The 20,673-nt window shown below is 42.4% G+C and overlaps 5 protein-coding genes and 1 pseudogene across 8 annotated transcripts; 4 read left to right on the top strand and 2 right to left on the bottom strand.

Moving 5' to 3' along the window:
* The first annotated feature begins 88 nt into the window (after positions 1–88).
* Positions 89–1,704, top strand: LOC106746796. The gene is made up of 5 exons (XM_014623822.1): positions 89–236; positions 626–660; positions 873–1,052; positions 1,276–1,366; positions 1,498–1,704. The coding sequence occupies exons 1-5, from the start codon at positions 215–217 to the stop codon at positions 1,545–1,547; spliced, it is 378 nt and encodes a 125-aa protein (XP_014479308.1). The 5' UTR covers positions 89–214; the 3' UTR covers positions 1,548–1,704.
* Positions 1,705–2,166: 462 nt separating this feature from the next.
* Positions 2,167–10,632, bottom strand: LOC106746794. 3 transcript variants are annotated; one of them, XM_014623818.1, is made up of 11 exons: positions 10,550–10,632; positions 8,977–9,081; positions 8,405–8,543; positions 7,354–7,518; positions 6,759–7,287; positions 6,038–6,571; positions 5,576–5,962; positions 5,324–5,512; positions 4,375–5,234; positions 3,551–3,994; positions 2,167–2,907 (listed from the first exon to the last, which is right to left on the bottom strand). In XM_014623818.1, exons 1-11 carry the CDS (start codon positions 10,561–10,563, stop codon positions 2,713–2,715), a joined length of 3,561 nt encoding a protein of 1,186 aa, XP_014479304.1. In that variant the 5' UTR covers positions 10,564–10,632; the 3' UTR covers positions 2,167–2,712. The 3 variants fall into 3 exon arrangements, with proteins under 3 accessions (XP_014479304.1, XP_014479303.1, XP_014479305.1); XM_014623817.1 differs by lacking the exon at positions 10,550–10,632 and having other exon boundaries at positions 8,977–10,534; XM_014623819.1 differs by lacking the exon at positions 10,550–10,632 and having other exon boundaries at positions 6,798–7,287; positions 8,977–10,534.
* Positions 10,633–10,750: 118 nt separating this feature from the next.
* On the top strand, positions 10,751–13,111 carry LOC106746795 (ras-related protein Rab-18-B-like). Of its 2 annotated transcripts, XM_014623820.1 has the most exons (5): positions 10,751–10,859; positions 11,352–11,484; positions 11,560–11,677; positions 11,762–12,079; positions 12,221–13,111. In XM_014623820.1, the coding sequence occupies exons 1-5, from the start codon at positions 10,772–10,774 to the stop codon at positions 12,383–12,385; spliced, it is 822 nt and encodes a 273-aa protein (XP_014479306.1). In that variant the 5' UTR covers positions 10,751–10,771; the 3' UTR covers positions 12,386–13,111. The 2 variants fall into 2 exon arrangements, with proteins under 2 accessions (XP_014479306.1, XP_014479307.1); XM_014623821.1 differs by lacking the exon at positions 10,751–10,859 and having other exon boundaries at positions 11,260–11,484.
* Positions 13,112–13,203: 92 nt separating this feature from the next.
* On the top strand, positions 13,204–14,479 carry LOC106746798. The gene is made up of 3 exons (XM_014623825.1): positions 13,204–13,545; positions 13,613–14,070; positions 14,282–14,479. Exons 1-3 carry the CDS (start codon positions 13,293–13,295, stop codon positions 14,477–14,479), a joined length of 909 nt encoding a protein of 302 aa, XP_014479311.1. The 5' UTR covers positions 13,204–13,292.
* A 101-nt stretch (positions 14,480–14,580) lies between these two features.
* Positions 14,581–15,868, top strand: LOC106746858 (annotated as a pseudogene).
* Positions 15,126–18,969, bottom strand: LOC106746857 (protein RCC2 homolog). The gene is made up of 4 exons (XM_014623951.1): positions 18,456–18,969; positions 17,826–18,066; positions 16,491–17,338; positions 15,126–16,263 (listed from the first exon to the last, which is right to left on the bottom strand). Exons 1-4 carry the CDS (start codon positions 18,654–18,656, stop codon positions 16,093–16,095), a joined length of 1,461 nt encoding a protein of 486 aa, XP_014479437.1. The 5' UTR covers positions 18,657–18,969; the 3' UTR covers positions 15,126–16,092.
* Positions 18,970–20,673: the final 1,704 nt, after the last annotated feature.

Genomic DNA, 20,673 nt, shown 5'->3' with positions numbered 1-20,673 from the left:
TACCCATAATTATATAGTTTTTGTAAGAATTATAACTTCACACGTACGTATAAGATCCGAGCGCACACCAGTTGCTTGTAACTGTGGTTGGCACCGCTGCTATAAAAGGAAGCGTAGCTGACACTTTCAAATAGTGAGTCGTCGACCTTCGGTGGGTCTTCACGTACATTCTTCTCAGCAATCAACGGATTCTTAAAGGTTTAACCTTTTTAAAATGTTGTTTCACTTGTTGTTAGGTGAGAAATATATTTTTATAATTGTAACTGCTTTGTGACATATCCCCAAGCAGCACGTAAACGTTCGAGAAACGTTCGCTTTACGTTCACTTGGTTTCGTTATATTCAAAGTGGGAACGTTCGAAGAATATACGTTTTAGAACACTTAATATGTATCTTACATAGCAAAAGTGTCGCAATATCACAATTATGCTGCTTTGTTACAATTCTATTTTTTAATTCAAATATATACATCTTGAAGTTTGATTATGTCTATTTATAATAATTTATTTAAAAAATATATCAATCGCTAAAAGATATTAATATATATTGCTAATATATATTGCTGCTTGGGTCGTTTCTTATGTGTATTTATCGTGCTAACGATCGAAAAATGATGATGATTGCAGTTGTATCACCGTTTTTTATCACCGCATATCCACAAGTAAGACCATAATTGTGTATTTTTAAATAATATAAAGAATTTGGAGAATTTTAATATCCTACAAAAATTTGAGAAATTAAAGAAAAATAATTTAGTCATCTCAATTGTTATTCTCATTGCAATTTTGTTTACATATCGATTTGAGATTTATTATTTATTATTATTATTTATTATTATTATTATCCAAGAGTTTGACTTGAGATGCCTTTCAGAATTCGAATAAGCTGTCCCAAGTAGATGGCTTCGTTTTTGATGGACCAACGGCTGGTGGTCAAAGTTCAAATGAACAACAAAGAACTATTACCACTACTACTACAGAATCAACGAGTGGAAGTATGACTACGACTCCTCTTCGTGAAAATGTATTCGACGAATGTGTCAGATCTTGTCCGGTAATTATAACTGATTATTCCTTAAAATATATAAACTTTTTGATAAGTGAAAAATGTGGAATAAAATTCTACTATATTTTGTCTGTTTATTCGAGAAAATCTTAATGATTGAAAGATTACTAATATATTTCCGTTTATTTTAACGAGATTTGTTATATATATATATATATATATATATTGATTCATCTTGTTAAAATGTTACATATATGATCTTAAAAAACAGGTGACGCAAGAATATAATCCTGTTTGCGGTACGGACAATGTTGATTACACTAATCCAGGAGGATTGGGTTGTGCAAAAAGATGTGGAAAAGGTAACATATGACCAGTTTATTAATTTTATAATCAATTAAAGTGAAAATATTCAGATATGTAGTCTGCATTTTTATCAACAGTAACAAGTTATAACCAATTAATATATCCAATATATTTTCAATATTTACAGAAGTAATATTAAAGTACTATGGGCGTTGTTCAACGGGCAGAGCTGGATGATTTTATATATAATAATTTTAAATTAAAAATATATGCATCTGTCGAAGATGCCTTTTGATTACTTGTGCTGTATGAGTTATGAAATAATCGCTATCGTCATTTTTGCTGAAGTTATAGCTTATTGTCTATGTTTCAATAAAGAGAATAATGCATCTGATCTTAGAATTATATTACTTACAAAATAAAATAGGCGTCTTTCTGACCCTACTGTTGAGTCGTACCACGATCTCAATTTTTCGGCAAGTAGCGCCCGTAGCGGAGACTTCCGAATTAAACGTCCACAACAAAGATTCGAACTTTTTTTAATCAACATTTATCGGTTACTTGGTTAAAATTCGAACTATTCTGAATACCTGCGAGGTCCAACTTTAAAATATGATAATTCTATATAATAAAATTTCGAAAACCAAGATGAATTCAGCATTCGAACGAGAGTCAAATATTTTTCAATACAGTTCGACCACATTTAATTGCGTGACGATCGATAGGCGCTTTACCGGAAATTTGCTTATTGTGCGAAGTTACGAATACTGAACTTTTAATTATAAATATTTGCAATTCTTTCATTTTGTAGTTTAGTGGGCAAGGACAGGGAAATCGAAAAAAAAAAACACACAAGTACAGCTTGCTAATCTTTCGCAGTATTTACTCCTCGACAAACGTTTTACACGTTAATCCGTCGCTTATACAAAAAGATCATCGCGGAGCGCAGCTATACACGGTAACACATGATGTATTTTTTTTTATCTTACACGAGATTCAACAATGATCGAGTAAAAAAGCCGTCCACGTTTGTTTGACGCGGTAACAAGGGTTGGTAAAATATATAATATGATATATAGCGATATACATAATATAATCTAATAATCTCTATCTGTTACATAACATAGAATCTGTATATAAATAATAAATAGGAAATAAGGATCGGAAAATCAAGGTCTCGGGTTGGTGATTAGCTTGGTAAGACTTTAGCACTAAATTACCATTACGAACATTTATATAGGACTATGGGNGGGGGGGGGGGGGATCGGTGACAATGGAACAAACAAGAAGAGTGAAGACAAATCGAGAACAGTGAGAGATAACTAACAATAGACGTGACTATACAGCTGATTCATTTGGCATAGTAGTCTAGAGCGGACTTTTCTCTAACGCGATAGGATGGTCAGTGAAGATCATCGACCCAAGCGGTGTCTAGTGACTCGATGAGAGTACGGACGAAGGCCATTTCCTTCCGTGCGTTCTCTAAGATTACTCGAGGATCTTGGGAGGTGCATCGTAATACATTCGGCGCCATCACCATCGCGAGATTATTGGCGTCCATTTTAGTGCGGGCGACCACCTCGGGTCTAGCGAATATCTGCAAAGTCGTTTCACATACGGCGTAACGCATACATACTTTATTCAAAGAAGTGCATGCTATACTAGGCTCGCACTTTCATCGCGCATTAAATACTGTAACTACGTCGTTTTTAAACTTTACTTGAATAATCCGCTCGACATACATGGGACATTTGAATTACATAATTACACACGACTGAGTACACGTTTTGAAAATCACAGACAAATTTCGTGAAACTTTTTCGGGAACTTCACTCGGGGGTAACACTCTGGGGCCCCCTACTTGAAACTTGTCTCACGTGAGATACTCAGAATTTAGTGTTAGATTTGACCTTTTCTTTTAAATATCATGTAATATATTGTGACATTGTGATTCAGCTGAAAAACTCCAAGGCCCGCATCAATAGTAGTTACTTGTGTGTGACGTGAGATACTACTCAGAATACAGAAAAAGTTTGATCCAAGTTTCTCAATCGGATTACACGTGGCATCACACTTGTAATCGCGATTCAACAGAGTAACTCGAAATTGCAATTTGAATATCTCTCTTGAGACGAGTTTCAAGTAACAACTATTATTTATATACCAAGCCTGATTATCTCTCACCTGAGGTAAGTTTTCAGCAACGATTATTGGTACGATCGAGTAAAGTGTCCTCTTACCTGAAGGAAGCGTATCAGGTGACACAACACACGACGGTTAAGATCCGGCAGACGATCGACAAGAGCAGCTACGTTGGCCGCGGAGGCTTCCGGGTCGTCGTGTCGCATCGACACGCACTCCACGTAGAAGGAATCCGGTATCAACGGCTCATACAATTCACGCACCCACAATTTCAGCAGAGAAGCGGGCGCGTGGGCGTCCTGGGAAGCTGCCAAAATCGCGCCGTCCTCGAATTTGTCCAGACAAGACTTCAATGCGCTGACTTCGTCAGCGTCCGCGGACACTCGGAAGATACCCTCGGTCAGGGTGCCGCCGCGCACCAACACTTGACGTGTCAACGTAGTCTGTATCCATGGTAACTCTCTAAGCGGGTAACGGTCCCTTTGCAAAGCCATCACTTCCGAGAGCGTCGCTCCGAACATGGATGCGCGGAAGATTTGTATCTACGAGAGAAGCGTTAGAATTTTACTTCATTATCATGTGAAATTAGTTGGTCCGTAAATTAATTTTCTTAAGAATTTTTTCCAAATTTGACAGTATGTTAACACGCGATCAATAGATATGTAAAATTATCAGAAAATTGACCATACCGAGACAATTGAAGTCGAAGTTAGCACTATTTATATACATCACGAAAATCCGTGGTTTAACACATTTCGTGTTGTTAATTAANAAAAAAAAAAAAAAAAAAAAAAAAAAACTAGCAACATTCTAGTACTCAGACATACAAGATTGGAGAGTGCAAGATATCAAAGGATTTTTAACTGGAAAATACAGATGAGTCATTCCACACCCGGGAGACACACCGGGCACAATCAATTACCCTTGCTTGATCGATATCCTCCACCGTGGCCTTGCGAGGTTGTCGTTTGCCGTGCGCGCCGATCCGCTGCAATCGCCTGCAGGCCACAGTCGCATAATGGCTGACTTGCACGTGTATCGGCCATTTAGCGACCTCGGGAAATTGGAAGTTGGGATCGCGATGCCTGTTCATGTAACCTTCCAGGTAGGGCTCGAACGTGGCGCTAGGCGGCACGAAGGCCAGACACACAGCCATTAGTTCCCAGCCGCGTCGCAGGCTCTCCTTCCGTGGATTCTCCGTCGTCTGCCGGCAGATCTGAACGTAGAGCTCGTCCCGCAACGGCGGCTTCGAGAACGCGGTGTTCACAATATCCATGGCGACTCCGTCCAGCGTCATGCCGACGTTGGCCTTACGATCGCCCATGTACACCTGGACCAGGCGGAACAGATTGCAAGCTTCCCGCTTGAGTAACTTCTCGCCGTCCACCATCGCGAGCATGGGCTGCGGAATCGGGTCCTTGGACCAGCTGAGAATATCCCGCACGCTGAACTTCTTTCGAAACAACAACCTCAGTCCCTTCGGTCTGCCGCAGTTCAGATTGAGATTGTCCTGCGCGTACTTCTCGATGTCGCCGCCGCCCATGCTGTCATCCCGCCGCGCTTCGTCCAGGTCAGTGTTGTCAATCGTCGTGCCGATACTCGGAGTAGCGGCTGAGGTCACCGAGGTGGCCGTTGGTAAAGAGACTTGCCTCGTGGTCACCACGCTGTCTCTCGCTTCTATCTGGGACACGATGTTCGGCGGCGAGGGCGGCCGCGGCCTCGTCAAAGTGTCGGCCGTGTTGTAGTAAGTCGCCAGACCCGCGGTGTCGTAGTTTCTTAAGTCTAAAGCGGAAAGAAGAGGGACGAAATCACGAAGACATCGAATAATAGATCTTGCGTTTCTTTTTTTTTTGTTTTTGAATTTTTCTCACCGGCATAATGATCCTCGAGATACTCTTGACTGGAAGAATCGCCCTGATTGCTGGCCGCCTCGTCGTCGGCGAACTGATCGTCCGAATCGTCATCGACTCTCCCGCCGATACCTTCGCCCCTGCCACCTTCTTCATCCAGCGAATCTTCCCCTTCCTCCACTAGTAGAGGATCCCCGAACTTGTAACAACCTATACGGGGAAGGAATAACATATCGTCAATTCCGCCGTGGGAACAAGGAAGACTCGTTTTACCTGATAACTTCGCTTGTTGGAGGATATAATGCTGCAACGGTAACAAGTGATCGGCATCGGCCAGAAGGTTACCGTAGAACGGCGACGGTGGCGGACTGGGATTTCCGTTGCTCCTCTTCTTCTTGCCGTTGTCGCCCTCGGCGTGACCCTCGGTCTCTTCGCCTACGGCACTGTTGCTGCTGCTATTGCTGCTGTTGCTGCTGCTAGTGTTGCTACTGAGTCGCTGCCTGGACTGATCGTGGGTCTGACTGATCAAGTAACGCTCGTGCATGGAATCGTCGTCCCGTTCCCTCCTCCTGCTAGCTTGCTGCAACTGCTGCTGTTGCTTCTGCTGCTGCTTCTGCTGTTGTACGAAACTGTAACTGCGTCCCAACGGCTGCGGTACACCTTTGCAAAAAACAACGATCCACCATGTATTACGCGTGTTGCAGGAAGGTGGCGAAAGAAGACAATCTCGCTTACAGTCCAGTGAATTATTGCACGCTGTGTTTCTTCGGTACTCCTTCTCCCGGTCTCTCTCCACAGCTTCAAGGCCTCCTCTCTGCTTCGATGAGTTACTACTGTGCACCCCGGCCGCTCGACCGAGACTCTTGGCCGGATCGTTCCTCTCGGACAACATTGCACCATACATGTCCCTGACATTCGCTTCCGAGAGTGACGCCGAGCAGCCGTGATGCCTCCTACCTATGCTACCCGTATTATCCTGCTTATTCACGTTTCTCGTATGCATGGAACTTGGATAAAAGGCTGGCGGGTTCGTCTTGTCGAGACTATTGACGCGTTCACGGTGATGCTGCATCTCCCTGTGGTAACGATTGCCGCTCTCCACCAAGGAACCGTATTTCTCACCCTGCGACTTGTAACTATGGCTAAGCTGTACCTCCGGCGGACGATATGGCGGCATTTCCTGCCTGAAGACTCGGGATTCCATCATCGACTCGCGATACGGCGAGGTGCTCGGCTCGGGGCCGTACGAGCCTCTGCTACTTTCCCTACCTGAAACGTCGGGAAAACAGCACAGCTGAAAGGCTGAATTCACAGTCAGATCTTGAGATCCTCTCAAGTTCAGATACTCAGATATGCGTTTCATTGGCCAAGAATTGGTTATCTGAAGATGAAATTCGGACGATCCTATAATTAAGATACGAGTGCATATCACGTGATTATCACGTGACCCCCTTACCATTTTTACTTTTGTCCAGGTCCAAATTCCCCGTCCTACCTTCGCGTTGTGGATCGCTGAACGTCTTCTTCTTGAAAAGCGGCGTGCTGGTCGAAAGTGACAGGCCCAATGGCGGTGGTTCCCCTAACGACACCGACTTTTGATTCTTCACGCTTTCCAAAGTGCCACTTTTGTGGCACCTGGTTTCTAAAGTGCCGCTGTGCTGCCGAGGGGACGATTGCGCGGTGCTCGCCGGCGTTTGTGCGGCCGAACGATGATGATGCCTGTGCGGCGAATCCAACAGACGATAACTGGTCGACTCCAGAGAAGTTCTACTGTGCGAGACGGAACTGTCGCTAGATCTGCCAGAGTCCTGCGAGTGATTGTGTTGCCTGCGTGCAGTAGGTACTTCATGGTGCCTGTGGTGCCTATTATTGTGATGATGATGGTGGTGGTGATGACGCCTCGAAGACGGAGACGGGGAGGGAGGGGATGTCTGAAGGTCGACGCCGACCGTAGAAGTTCGCGTTTTGTTCGCGCTGCCAACTTGCTGCGGAAGAAAAAACTCGTCACGAGATATGCTGTCGCGCAGTCATCGTGAAGAAATTGAATTTACCAGCGTCGGAGCCAAATTCGGACTCTCTTGGTGATTGAATCGCGTCGACCGGCTGACTGAGGGAGTCTGCGTTTGCGTCGAAACCGACTCCTTTTTCCTCGGCTCGGTTACTTTTTGAGCGTCAGACGTGCTGCCGCTCGGAGGTTCCGTGTTCTGCTTCAATGTCTACAATGCGAACAGAGCGAGTTAACAACTGTATATTAACAGCAAAATAATACTCTTCGTCTGATTAAAGACGCCAGTCTTATCTTTGTGAAGTGGCAAGATAGCGTGCGAATTATATACAACGTGACGAGCAAAATCGCGACGTAATTATTTACATACAGCGCGCGTTGAATGTACATAGAAAAAGAATCAGTTCGAGCGGCAGCGCGATCGGAGTGAATTTTATTCAATAGGAAGTATCATTAAAACTGCTATGTTTTGCTTCAATAATTCAGTCCAATGTTCAGTTTCAGTGGTAACGCATTTCTTTCCACGTAATATACCGAGTTCCGTAATTCTCGTATTGGCAGGAGACACTAATCTCGACACAATAGCGCACACACAGAATAGATATGTGTACAGGTGGGCGTTACAATTGCATTCCGTGGGACATCCAAGCGGTCGTTTGTCAAACTCGATCTTCCTTTTTCTCCTCAAACGGACAAATAACATAATCGCGAGAGAGAAGTTCGTGGCACGATGGTATAATGTAAACCAGGGTTTTTTTTCTCCCCGCTACAAACGTCTATTTATAGCCGAGAAGAGAGCAGACGCTTGCACACTTATATCTCCAGCACTCTAAGATACGCGAGTTCTGTGTTACCCGAAGAAACTCACAAATCATTCCGTGCGTCTATAAACATGCGCGCGCGCACATACGCGTAAAACCGTACGCCGGGCTTACAGATTTTACGTGACTCACGAGCAGATTCCGCTGGGTATCAATCGGATCGGATGTTCTTATCTCGGGCTGTTTGATCACAATCTAATATGACTCAAGCATAAAACCCCAAAATGTAAGAAGTGTTAAATCAAGTACCGGTGATAGAGCAAATGTCCCCCTTACCTGAAGTTTCGCCAGTGGTATGATGTCACAGTCGGTCGGGCGGTGCCACACGGTTTTCTGTGATGTCGCATTGTAATAATAAAATCGCGAGGTGTTCTGATCAAATAACTCCCACCACTGATTGTTGTCCGTCTTTTTTCTACAAATTATTAAACGGAACATTGTATACACGTTGTATATGCAGGACACTTTCTCCCTAAGACTTTCTCTAAAATAATTACAATGGCATCGCGATATACTTTCAAATAATTAACCGACACATGTTATCAAGCGCACTCTAATTCACCATAGCGATCCATTACACGAATTATAATGGCATTAGATACCCATCTGATCAATTCATTATAACGACATTAATCAGGCATTAATCTAGTCAGCTTACAGAATATGAATGGTAGTACTNAAAAAAAAAAAAAAAAAAGGGGGGGGGGGGGATATTTTAGAAGAGATACTCTGTCGGTTGAAATATCTAATGGATACCTTTGATAAGCTTTTTCTGACAGTTTTGCAACGTACTGTGCACAGGAATTAGCTGCTGCCTAAGAAGCGATATGCATAAATGAATAGCTTACACTGGTACACCTGGCGGAGGATCCCAAACGCATTCTCCCGTGGTCAGGTTAGCGTACATGTGTTCCTTGGTGCGTGGCTCTATGATCTCCACCCATTCCATCCTACTGCAATTGTCATCCGTTAACATTTCCCGTGAAAAGAAGAATAATCTCCTCCGACCGCGAATCCCTACTGGGCTCGAAACCGTATCAAATCTTACGCAACCGCTGCAAATCACTCTTTTCCCTTAAACTTTCACTTCCTACGGAGTACACGCTCTCGGAACCGTCTTTAGGTCGTTTACAAGTGGCGCGTATGCACTTGGAGGGAGAGACAGTCATAAGGCAGGATCGATATGTCAAAAGTATCTCGAGCGTAACTCGCGGACACGAGCATCGTCGTCGCATCGATGCAGAGAGACTGATAGTACCGCAGCGTCCATTATTTTTTTTTTTACATCCGAGCGCCGTAACCGCGATGGGAACGGCGATCTCGTCGGAATAAAGGAGAAAGATATCGCACACCGCGAGCACGTAGTAGTAGTACGTGCACCAGCAGCCCGACAGCAATATCGGGGAACTAATTGGAACGTCGGGCGGAACGCGAGTGATCGCGCAACGACTCGACCACGGGGAAAAAATCGCCCTTACCACGGAACGGACAGATGGATGGATGGATGGATGGACGGACGGACAGATAGACGGGCAGGAGGAGGGGTGGAGGGGACGAAAAGGGGCCGCTTAAGATTCGTGGTGCGCGATTATTCTCGACGAAGGCGCGCGAGACCGATAAATCCGGGGCGAACGAAGGAAGGAGGGTGCTTTCGCCCGTTCGCTTCACCCCGCCCCCGACGGGTCCGCAAATTGATAGGAATGTTGGACCGCGATGCAACGAGAGAGAGAGAGAGAGACGCTTTCTGCTCTGATGTCATGCTGGCCGTTTAATTGGCTGAAATAGGCCGCGGAAATCCATCCGCGCGTAGATCGAGAGCGTATGTGCGGAGCGCGCACGTTTGCTTGCGAAAGAAGAGGAAAAAAGGGCAGAAGGCGAGAGAGACACAAGTGACGGCTGCGGAAAGGGAAACGCGAAGGCGTGATATCTGGTGGAAAAGCGCGAGCTATGTAACGTGGACGAGCCTAAATCGCGGACTACGAAAATGCACGCGCAACGGACAGAACGAGCGAGAGAGAAAGAGAGAGACCCGCCCAATCGCGACGACGGCTAACTTCAGCGCGAAAGCGCGTTTCGCGAAGGAACAAGCGCAGCGGGAAATCACTCGTTTATCATTAGGAAAGCGATGGCGGCGAGTCTTTTCTCTCTTTCTTTCTTTCTGTCTCCTCTTCTCGTTCTCTCTGTTTATACAATGACGAAGAGCGACAGAGATCACGAAAGATAAAGAGAGACGAAAGGAGAGGGAGGGAGGGAGAAAACTGGGACGGGTGACTGCAAAAAAAAATTCACTATCGATCTGTGAACACCATCGGCCCATCGTGCGTGCGTTTTCCCTAGAGCAGCGCGCTGCACCTCGGGTGCAGTCGGGTGCAAGACAGATCACACATTTCGGTGCGGAGGGATCTTTTGTCGGAACCTCACCCGTCGGATGCCATTTCGCGTATTTCCGGCTGGTCTGTCTTCTTCGTCGTCGTTGCCACCGTTCCTGTCGTCGTCGAGTTGTCGAATGCGGTGTGACGCGATGTGCCACCGCACTTCGCTCTTTTGCTCCGTATCACCGTTAGCTTCTTACTCCCTCGTCACGTCACTCTCGCCGTTGATCACTCGCTTGACACTTCTCACTAAGACGACGATAACACTCGGATGTCCCATTTCCGCGAGCGCGAGCAGCGACGCGGCCCCTTCATGGCAGCCTCGCGGCGGCCATCTTTTTTCTTCTGTTTAGTTCGTGGTTAGTTTCGCCACTACATCGTCGCTACTACTCCCCGTAGATAGTGACAAAAATTCGTCCTCGCACCGCGCACCCCTCCTCTTTCCAATCTCCTCCGCCTTCTCTTTTTCCTACCTCTCTTCTGCACTGCACCGCTACACCATACTGCACTCGTACCAGCAATTAATTATAACAGCAATTATAACGCTTGCGGGAGGGGGGGGGGGACATTTTCCGCAAACGAAAAGTCACTCGTTATTAATGATTCTTTGAGTAATACCAAAATCATCAGAATGATTTTCACCTGTTCCAAAACTCTTCGCAGCGGAAACGCTGGCGCGACCTTTCGCGATCGAAAAGACAATCGATCCACCAACAAAATGAGAATCGAACATCGATTAATCGTTCGATCATCACCCTACTCCTCTACTCTGTGACGTACTTTTTGTTGATTGCTAGAACCATGAGCAGCGGTGTTTAATATTAATGTGTATAAATTGACGCGTTATTTAGAGGAGAGAGAACAATCGAGCGTTCGTCTCATTCGAATATCGCAGTCAGGTGATCACGCCGTCATGGATCAGGAGGACTATCTAACGATACTAAAGATTCTCATGATAGGCGAATCTAACGTAGGAAAATCGAGGTACGAACATCTGAGTCATCGTTACGCTCTTACATCAGGATACGTGAGATTAATGACACACTGCGCTATCTACAGCATACTCCTGAGATTCACCGAGGATGAATTCTATGAAAATATGCAGAGCACAGTTGGTATGGACTACAAAACCAAACAGATCTCCATCGATGGCAATGTTGTGAAGCTCGCAATTTGGGTTTGTATCGTGATTCGATTCATGAGAAAAAGATCTACGCAGCATTGTTATCTCAGATTTAATGAAGTTTAATTCCTATTACAGGATACCGCGGGTCAAGAACGATTTCGTACTTTAACACCAAGCTATTACAGAGATGGCCAAGGTGCTATTTTAATGTACGATGTTACAGATCGAAATACTTTTGTAAAATTAGAGACATGGCTCAACGAGTTAAATACGTACTGTAATAAAACGGACATTGTCAAAATGGTAGTAGGTAATAAAATAGACTTACCAAACAGAGAAGTAAGCACCGAGGAAGGCCTGCAGTTTGCTAGAAGACATCAGACCCTGTATATTGAGAGCAGTGCAAAAACGGCAGATGGTGTGAAATGTTGCTTTGAGGAACTCGTACAAAAAGTATGTCCAAACTTGCTTGTACTGGTAACTATTATAATTTCATATATATTTTTGTTTTTACACTTCTCAATAACACACATAATTATAAAAATCTTGGTGTTACTTTATTATTAATATTTTATAACATTTTGCATTCGATAGATAATACAAACACCTGGTCTTTGGGATACTCACTCAGCCCGATTGTATGACAACGGCACCATGGGTGTTGCAAGGCATCGAATGGGAAAAAGGGGAATGCAGTTGGGTGTCAACGATCATCAACAGCAGGACATGTATTCAAATTGTTACTGTAGCCTGCTATAATCGACTGTGAATATACGGAAAGTTCATACGCTTGCTACGACGAACGTGTACACGTGTACAGTGTACACACTGTTTGACGCGGGAAATAAATCTGAGAAACATCGCGTGTAACGCGAAAGAGACTGGATACAGTACATCATCGCTTTAAACATGCTACAGATATTATTCAGATATTATCAAAACTTATCGAGAGATCTGCATGTATTTGCTTGTAACACGTACGGATTATTGTTAGATACCATTAACATATGGAATAAGAATCTTGAATTTACTGCGTTCATGTAAATACATTGTACTATTTACAGATGTACCGTAAGGAAAAGGCCGTAGTGTTCGATGAGATGTTTGTACGAATAGTTCCGTTATTCACATTTTTGTACAAGTAGCGGTAGCTCAAACATTTTTAAAGCCTTTCCGATTGTTTTTTTATATTCTGCACAATACGCGTGCGCTTGACGCATATCGTTGTTACATCCGGAGAACGTGTATCATACTGTAAAAATGTATCTAAGGATTCTGCTTCGCTACTTTGTCTATATTATGTGCTAATTTTTAGACCGTACAGCATGTGTCGCGTTGGAAATATATACTATGCCGTTGGAATGTATACTAGCGGCGAGTATGTACTTTATCAGGAGATCTCTACACATCACGGTGATATCTAAGTAATATTGTGCATTATTATATTATATAATTTATTCGTTTGTAAATATAACATTTTCTGGATACGTGGGTTATCATTCCACATATGTGTATATATATAAAACAAATTTCTCTCATGTGTATAAAAAAAATAGACATTTGTAACAACTGCCTAAATAGTCGGCTTGCATTTTGACATTTGCGATATTTCTACAACCTACGTTCTTATTTGACTCGTTTAAAGCTGTCAAACTTATGAAGTGCAATGGATGCAGAGGAAATACCTGAGCTGCATATAAAATTAACAAATAAGGGAATGCTACTTTATGATGGATGGAGTAAGGAAAAATTGCTCGGCTTACTAAGAGACAAACTTATGCGGCAGTACAAGATTAAATTATTATTACCCATATATCCATGTAACGATGTGCAATGTGATGCATCACTTGAATCATGTCACTCTATTATCCATAGTGGAATATATAATGAACGTATTTTAGTCGAACTAGAAAGAAAAGGTATCAAGATCTCTTCTGGAAATACTCCTCTTATCGTCATATTTGAACATTAATCAATAAATTTCAGGTATGTCTCCACATAAAATTATGAAAGTGTTCAAATATGGTCTCCTTAGTCTCAATTCTGAGGAATTGGAATATTTCCAAGATTTTGGGGCAGATATGAACGTAGTGAACAATAAAGATATGTGGTCAAGGAAACTAGACGTGAAATTGATATGGAATCTCATAGTCGCCGGTTTAACTGAAAACCAATGCTGGAATATTGTTACGTGTGGACTGGTGTCTCAGGATGAAAGGGTACTGTGCCGACTTCTGTGGAGCGGCGTGGATGTTCCAGGAATTCTGAATTGGCCAGGACAGATCAAGCCAGTTACAGCGACAATAATCACTTTTTTGAAGAAACTTGATATCGATGAGGATATTCTTCTTTATGTAAAAGAGCACGGTATCGATGATGAAGTCGAAGATATGCTGATTGATCTTGGATATAACGAATATAGTGAAGAAAGACAAACTTTAGAAGTATTTAGGTATCTTATGCTCGTTTTTATCATCATGGTTTAAATATGATCGACGATCAATTCCATTGAGTTGGTCACAGTTCAGCTAATTGGCTAATACGATTTGCGAGTTAATCGTCGATTAGATTTATAATGGTAGAAACGGGCATTAATCGATTAGAGAGAGAGAGAGAGAGAGAAATTAACAGTCTATAATCAATTTGAAACAATAGGAAATATTGTGCAGTTTAACCATATTGGAATCTACGGCATCGTCTTCATTAACAACGTCTCATTCCGCTGGTTCAAATAAAGCAGTCCCTATGTCTGTAAGTACGCAATCCGCTCCATGTGCGTGCACGTGCTGTTTGAATTTACTGCCGAATAAACAAGGCCATGAAGCTCTCAAGAGAAACGATTATCTAAGGTAACTGTACACAACTGTAATAAGCGTGTAATAAGTTTATACAATTGTTATACAATAATAAAACAAATATATTAATATGTAACAATATTATTTAACACGGTAACGTATCAGACAAAATGTAATGGTACCATTGACGTGGGCAATAAGTAGAACTTTAAAGTGCCAACCAACGAATCCTCAACATTACATAGCCCACCAATTGTTACGTTGGAAATACGGTAACGTTTCACAACAGGAAATGGATAATGTTCAACAATTCGTTGTTTCCGCTACGATAGCGATGGATCGAAAACTTGTAGTAATAAAATTTCATTTTCTTTAATTATAATATAAATATAGCTTCGTCTTGCTTATACAACGGAAATACTAGTACGAGTTTCTTAGATGATAATAACTTTGTTAATTAGGAGAAACGTAAGCGAGTAGAAGAAGAAGATACTATGAAACGAAGATGCCGTGAAAGATATTATCTGCGACATGTATCCAGAGCAAAAAAACATTGTATCGAATCAAAAAACGTTGCTTGAGATGTACAATAATAACAACAATATGATAAGTCCAGTATTTGGTAAATCAAGTTTGTCAAATATATCCAGAAATTTTCCACATTCTGTGCGTTATTTAGGTACCCAGGTTTTAAAAGCACAAGATTCATAAAAAATTCGTTTATTTCATATTTGGACTTGTACATTTGTCGCAAGTTTCCTCCATCAGAATAATATTTCAGTGCAGAAATCGCACGAGAGTATTATATGGAACGGAATGGAATGAATGTCTGACATCACAATAAAAAGATGTTTATAATACATCCTGGCAGTGATCGGAGTTGTAACTTTAATTCAAGAAATACTTAGACACGTTATTTTGTTTTACCATGTTGTACTCGACCAAACTAATGTTTCACAATCAATAGATTAATATAATGATTAAATCATCTCCTATCAAATTTCGAAATAAAACACATATTGAGATTTAATTCACATATAATCGTTAAAAATATTATCCACTTGGATGACTCACTCGTATTGCTCTTGTACAGAGATCGACCCTGTACGCGCACTATCAAAACGATTTCTGCAGATGTAATGATTCAGGTACTACTGTGATGAATCAATGGATAAACTATCTGAATATGTAAATTGATTATGTAAAGCAATAAAAATAAGGGCAGTTATTGCTAAATTCTACAACGTTCTCTTTCCGGCTCCTCCAGCTTCTCTGTATGAACAACTATTTTCATTCTGGTGAAAGTTACAGCGAACTTCAATAAAATAGCAACGTATCAAAATATATTTTTGCATCTATCTTGTTTGGTCTATATCCTGAGCTGCTGAACAGAATGGGTTTTTCAAATGATACACAGATCGACTTTCATTCGCGCGTTAAGTAAAAACTGGAAGTACAAAGTAGAATAATAGCCTATGTCTCTCCTGGACTCTTTTGTGGCGGTCTATCGTTATCGTTCTCGGACCGTTCATTTCAATTTGTCAAAACGTAGCTGTGGCTCGCCGACGACGTTTCTTTCTTCTTGTTTTCTTTCTTTTTCCGACTCAATCATCTGCAAGTGACGTAATGGAAACTCGTTTTACACAATCGAAGAATATCTCTTGCCGTACATTACACGGAGTACACTTGTAGCTTATTAATCTTCGCTCTTTCCTCCTCGGTATCGTCTCGGCAGATCATAAGCGTATGAGACAGACCACACGTGACGGCAGTAATGTATAAACCTTCTAAAGCTTTCACCTCCATTGGGGTTGTCGACGACTTTCGCATTTCACCAAAACCCTGCAATCGAAATGTCACAGGTTACATTGAGAAATATTTAGAATTCAGTTGCGCAGCTATTGATAAAGTATAAAAAATGCACGTAAGTGGATGTTTCTTTCCATCGTATAGTGATCTAAACGTTGTAATTGACACCCATTTCTTGCGAAATGATAAGGCTCATTGTGATTAAATTCAAAATTATATAAAACAAACGGAAAATAAGAAACGTAATTTTCATATCTTACCAATTCTCCAAACGTTGGACTGGCGCCCCAAGCAATAACGGAATCATCGGCCGCGACCACAACGCTTGTCTGTGAACAACCGACGCAACGAATCTCCCAGCCGGACAGATCCTGAATGGGCTTGGGGTACATGTTGGCTTCGCCCGTGCGCTTCGTCTGGCCGAACATCAAAGCAAAGCCGTGCACGTTGATCGCGATGCTATACGTGCTGCCGCAGTGCACCGCTCTGACACCACGGCTGGGCGGCTCTAAAAACTTGATCAGACGCGGCACCAGCTCGTCGCGCTGCTCGTTATGCCCGAGACGACCGACTCCGCCAAATCCCCAGGAGAACGCGCGGCTCTTGCTGTCGATCGCAACAGTGTGGTAGTGACCGCAGCTGAAGTCTGTTATCTCGACACGATCCAACGGTGTCACATGACCGTCCTTGGTCCTCTCGACGTACAAAACGATCCTTTTCGGCACTTTCTCGTAGTGAAATGCCATTTTCGTGTTCGTGATAAAGTACTTGCCATCGGTGTTGTGACCTAGAGCACCGTACTCCGGACATCCGAACGAGTACAGGCCACCCTTGATGTCCAAGATCATGGAGAACTCAGCACCGCATCCTACCTTCACTATCGGCGGCCCTGAATACTTTACTTTGGTGGCAGTGACGATACAGGCATCGGATTTTCCGACTCCGCATTGGCCCAATTTATTGTCGCCAGCAGCGAAAACTATACCTCGGCTCGTTAAAAATAGAGTATGATTGCGACCGCACGATGCCCCTATGACTGTGTGTCCTTTCAAGGCTTCGACCTCGGTGGGCTCATCACGACGCTTCGAATCACCGACACCCAACTGACCTGAAAAATCGTGCCATCCAAGCAATACTAAGTCTATTTCCTGTTCCTGAATTAGGGCTGCACTTCATCCCTTCGACGCTAAGTTATGTACTTGTTTTGTCATTGTAACAGTAAAAAGTGCAACCTAGTTCAAGAATAGAAAACAGACTTACCGTCATGGTGATGGTAAAATGAAAATAAACTGAGAGATAAATACATACAAGTTTATATATATATATATATATATATATGTATATATATTAAAAATATATAATAATAATACAATTAATAATATATGTATCAAAGATGAACTCTTTATGTTAAGAAACTTACAGAATGTAAGTAAATTCAGCGACACATTTGTAGACATCAACTAATTCATTATTAGAGGTAGATTTTATTTTTTCATAGTAAACGTGTTAAACAATCCTGTACTATGATAAGATATACGGATTTATAAGTACCAATCTTGCACAATTATGCAACAAAATATACATAATTTGCTTACCTTTGTCATTTTTACCAAAAACCAGGCATCTATTATCCTCTGTAATGATAATACTGTGGGACGCAGCAGGTCCGGATGCAATCAAACGTACTCTCGCATTATTCAAATTTTTAAAGGTGTGCGGCGTCCATAGGCTACGTCCTACATTTGCCTTTATCCCTTTAGGTGGTGCTTTACGACCAGCCATTTCCCAATTAGTAAGGCCACACATGAGCAACGTTCCAGGCTTACCCCAGCCACCCTAAAAGAAACTGTCTTTTATCGCATTCAGGATATTCAATCGGATGTGTTATGAAAAATTTATGATAAATTGCACCGATATATATTACTTGTGCTAATTATGATCTAAAATTTGAATTTTCCGTCTGTATCGCAAGTAGAATCGTACAATATTACAATGTAAATAATTTACACAAATGATCTTAAAACAATCATAATGCAAATTAAATATTAGCGGAGATTCAGTACGAATAAATTTTGTCGCAACATTTTGCCTTAGCAGTATAACAATTAGTGGTTCTTTTGAGGTATCGGTCGCAAACATGAGAATAACACAAGGGGACGCGCTGCATCGCGGGTCCGTGAAAACACTACGCGTATATCGGTGCGAGAAAAACGCGGAGGTATCACCTCCGGTGCCGGTAGCTCAGGCATATCCGAAACGTCCGTGAGCGCATCCTCGGCGGCGTCCTCGCCGTCGGCGTTGGAGCCGGCCTCGGCGTCGTCGACTTCCGAGTTGTGCTCGCTGGAAATATCCTCGTCGTCGTACTCGACCTTGCGCGACTTGGCACGATTCTTCTTGCCGCCCGTGTTTTTCCGCTTGGTTGACATCGTTCTTGTCTACGCGCGGCGTTCTGCCGAGACGTTGACGCGCGGTCTCGCTCGTCTCTCTCCTTCTCACTCTCAATCTTTCTCTCTCTCTCTCTCTCTCGTCGGGAAGAAAGCAACACGAGTCTTTCTCGGCACTGATCGGTGTTTGACGCTCGACGGCGGCGTTTATGCGGACGACTGTAGTGACATTTATCGATGTAATGGCGCTGGAGCAGCCGTGTCGCGCCGCCGACAAATCGACAACAAAAACGCGGCCACCTGGTGCTCAAAAATCATAATAAAACCATGCTCCCGCGATAAGTATATACATACATAGTATACATACAAAGCGAACCTCGCAGTTTATGATTGTAAATCGCCGGGGGCGCGCTCCGTGTTTCCGCGCGTTCCGGCCGTATGGAACGTGTCGGAATTGGACGGCACCGGGAAGATTCGAATCGCGACACGTGAATCGCCGAATCGCGATTCGAAGGCTCCTCGTCGCTACCTCCTCGTTTTATCGACGAGGATAAGATACAAAACGAACGACTGGAAAGTCCGAACACCGTGAACGGGCGTTTGCCTACAGGTGCGATTTTCTAGATTCAACACGCGCAACAGGTTACACTGCATTATTATGCGAACGCCAGCTGACTATAGCGCGACGACATGTAATAGTTTCCACTATGGCATGTTCATTTTATTATATATCATATGATTGAACTAAAAGATATGTCCTATATTAATAAAGAGCCAATAGGTATTATATTCCGTTTATTGTAAGGCATAAATTAAAATTTAACATTTGATTGAAATCAATTTTTTAATATAAGAAATCAACTAAAGTATAAGGTTAAAAATTGAGTCGAACAATCGCCATTTTTCACTTAATACGATATACATTTGTGATAAACGAGAGAACCGTTATGAATTTAACAGGGGGCAGTATTTTTTTTTCTTTCATTGTGCATCGCAGAGTGAAGTTTAAAGATTCCAATGTTTGGATAGATTAAAGTTAGGATGGTACTTCAATGCATTTATCCAATGCATTAACCCTTTGCACTCGAGGGCTCCGGAGCGAAGTTATTTAAAATTTGTCTTCAAACTCTTCAAACTCAAATGCAAATAGCAAGAGCGGAACATCCTATACACAATATATATCAGAAACATTACCACTACTGCAAGTTTTGGCAATTCTTCACGATTTAAAAAAAAAGTTGGAGTTTGTTCTTGTGCAACTGCAAATTGTGATCAAAGTCCTTTTATCTGAGGATAATCCAAAAGAAGTGCATCAATAACATTGTCTATTGCTACTTTAGTCAGTACTATCAATTCTGGATGACTAATTTGTGCATAATTAGTGTGTAGTTTCAGACTTCGCTTTATCAGAATACAATTCTTCTCAAGTATCCTTTATTGCATCTTTTAATTATGAGTTTTCCGCAATATTATATGATATACGATGCTTATATATTTATCTCTGTCTTACAGGTAAAACATTGGAGGTATGTTAACAAAGTTATTCACTGTCTTTTAAGGGCTTATCTTTTGTTAAAATACTGCCGTATTATACGTGTCTAGTTTATAGCCAGTTTTGTATTTTTTACGTTATTCGCGATGCAGCTTACACTTGTGGCGGCTATACTCTATCTCGCTTGCATGCGAGCTCGCCCCCGACCACACGCCGGCGAGCTAGTCTTTTGTCACTGCACGGCTAGTCTTTTGTCGCTGTACGGCAGTAGAACAGTGGAGACTAGCCCGCCGTTAGAGCTGCATCGTTCTAGTGTTTCTCTACGTAATAAAAGAGTCTTTCTTATTCTCTGTGCCGAGTACTCAGTGGGCGCATACCTAGATTCTTCCCGGGCTATCCCTTCTAACCTCCACACACTTTCATACAGCGTCTGTAACAAATTCAGAGTTAAGATATCATAATTTTGTTTTATCGCGCAATAATCCTGAACGTAGTAGCCAATAAGTAAGTAAATAAGAGTTTTATCACTCGCGCCGAAAGACTGGAGTCAATTGCATTTGCGAGAAA

This window comes from Dinoponera quadriceps, unplaced genomic scaffold (genome assembly GCF_001313825.1).
Source record: "Dinoponera quadriceps isolate SergipeBrazil2010 unplaced genomic scaffold, ASM131382v1 scaffold1565, whole genome shotgun sequence".
In the NCBI taxonomy this organism is placed as follows: domain Eukaryota; kingdom Metazoa; phylum Arthropoda; class Insecta; order Hymenoptera; family Formicidae; genus Dinoponera; species Dinoponera quadriceps.
The sequence above is the reverse complement of the archived record's forward strand: the minus strand, read 5'-3'. Positions and strand labels throughout refer to the sequence as shown.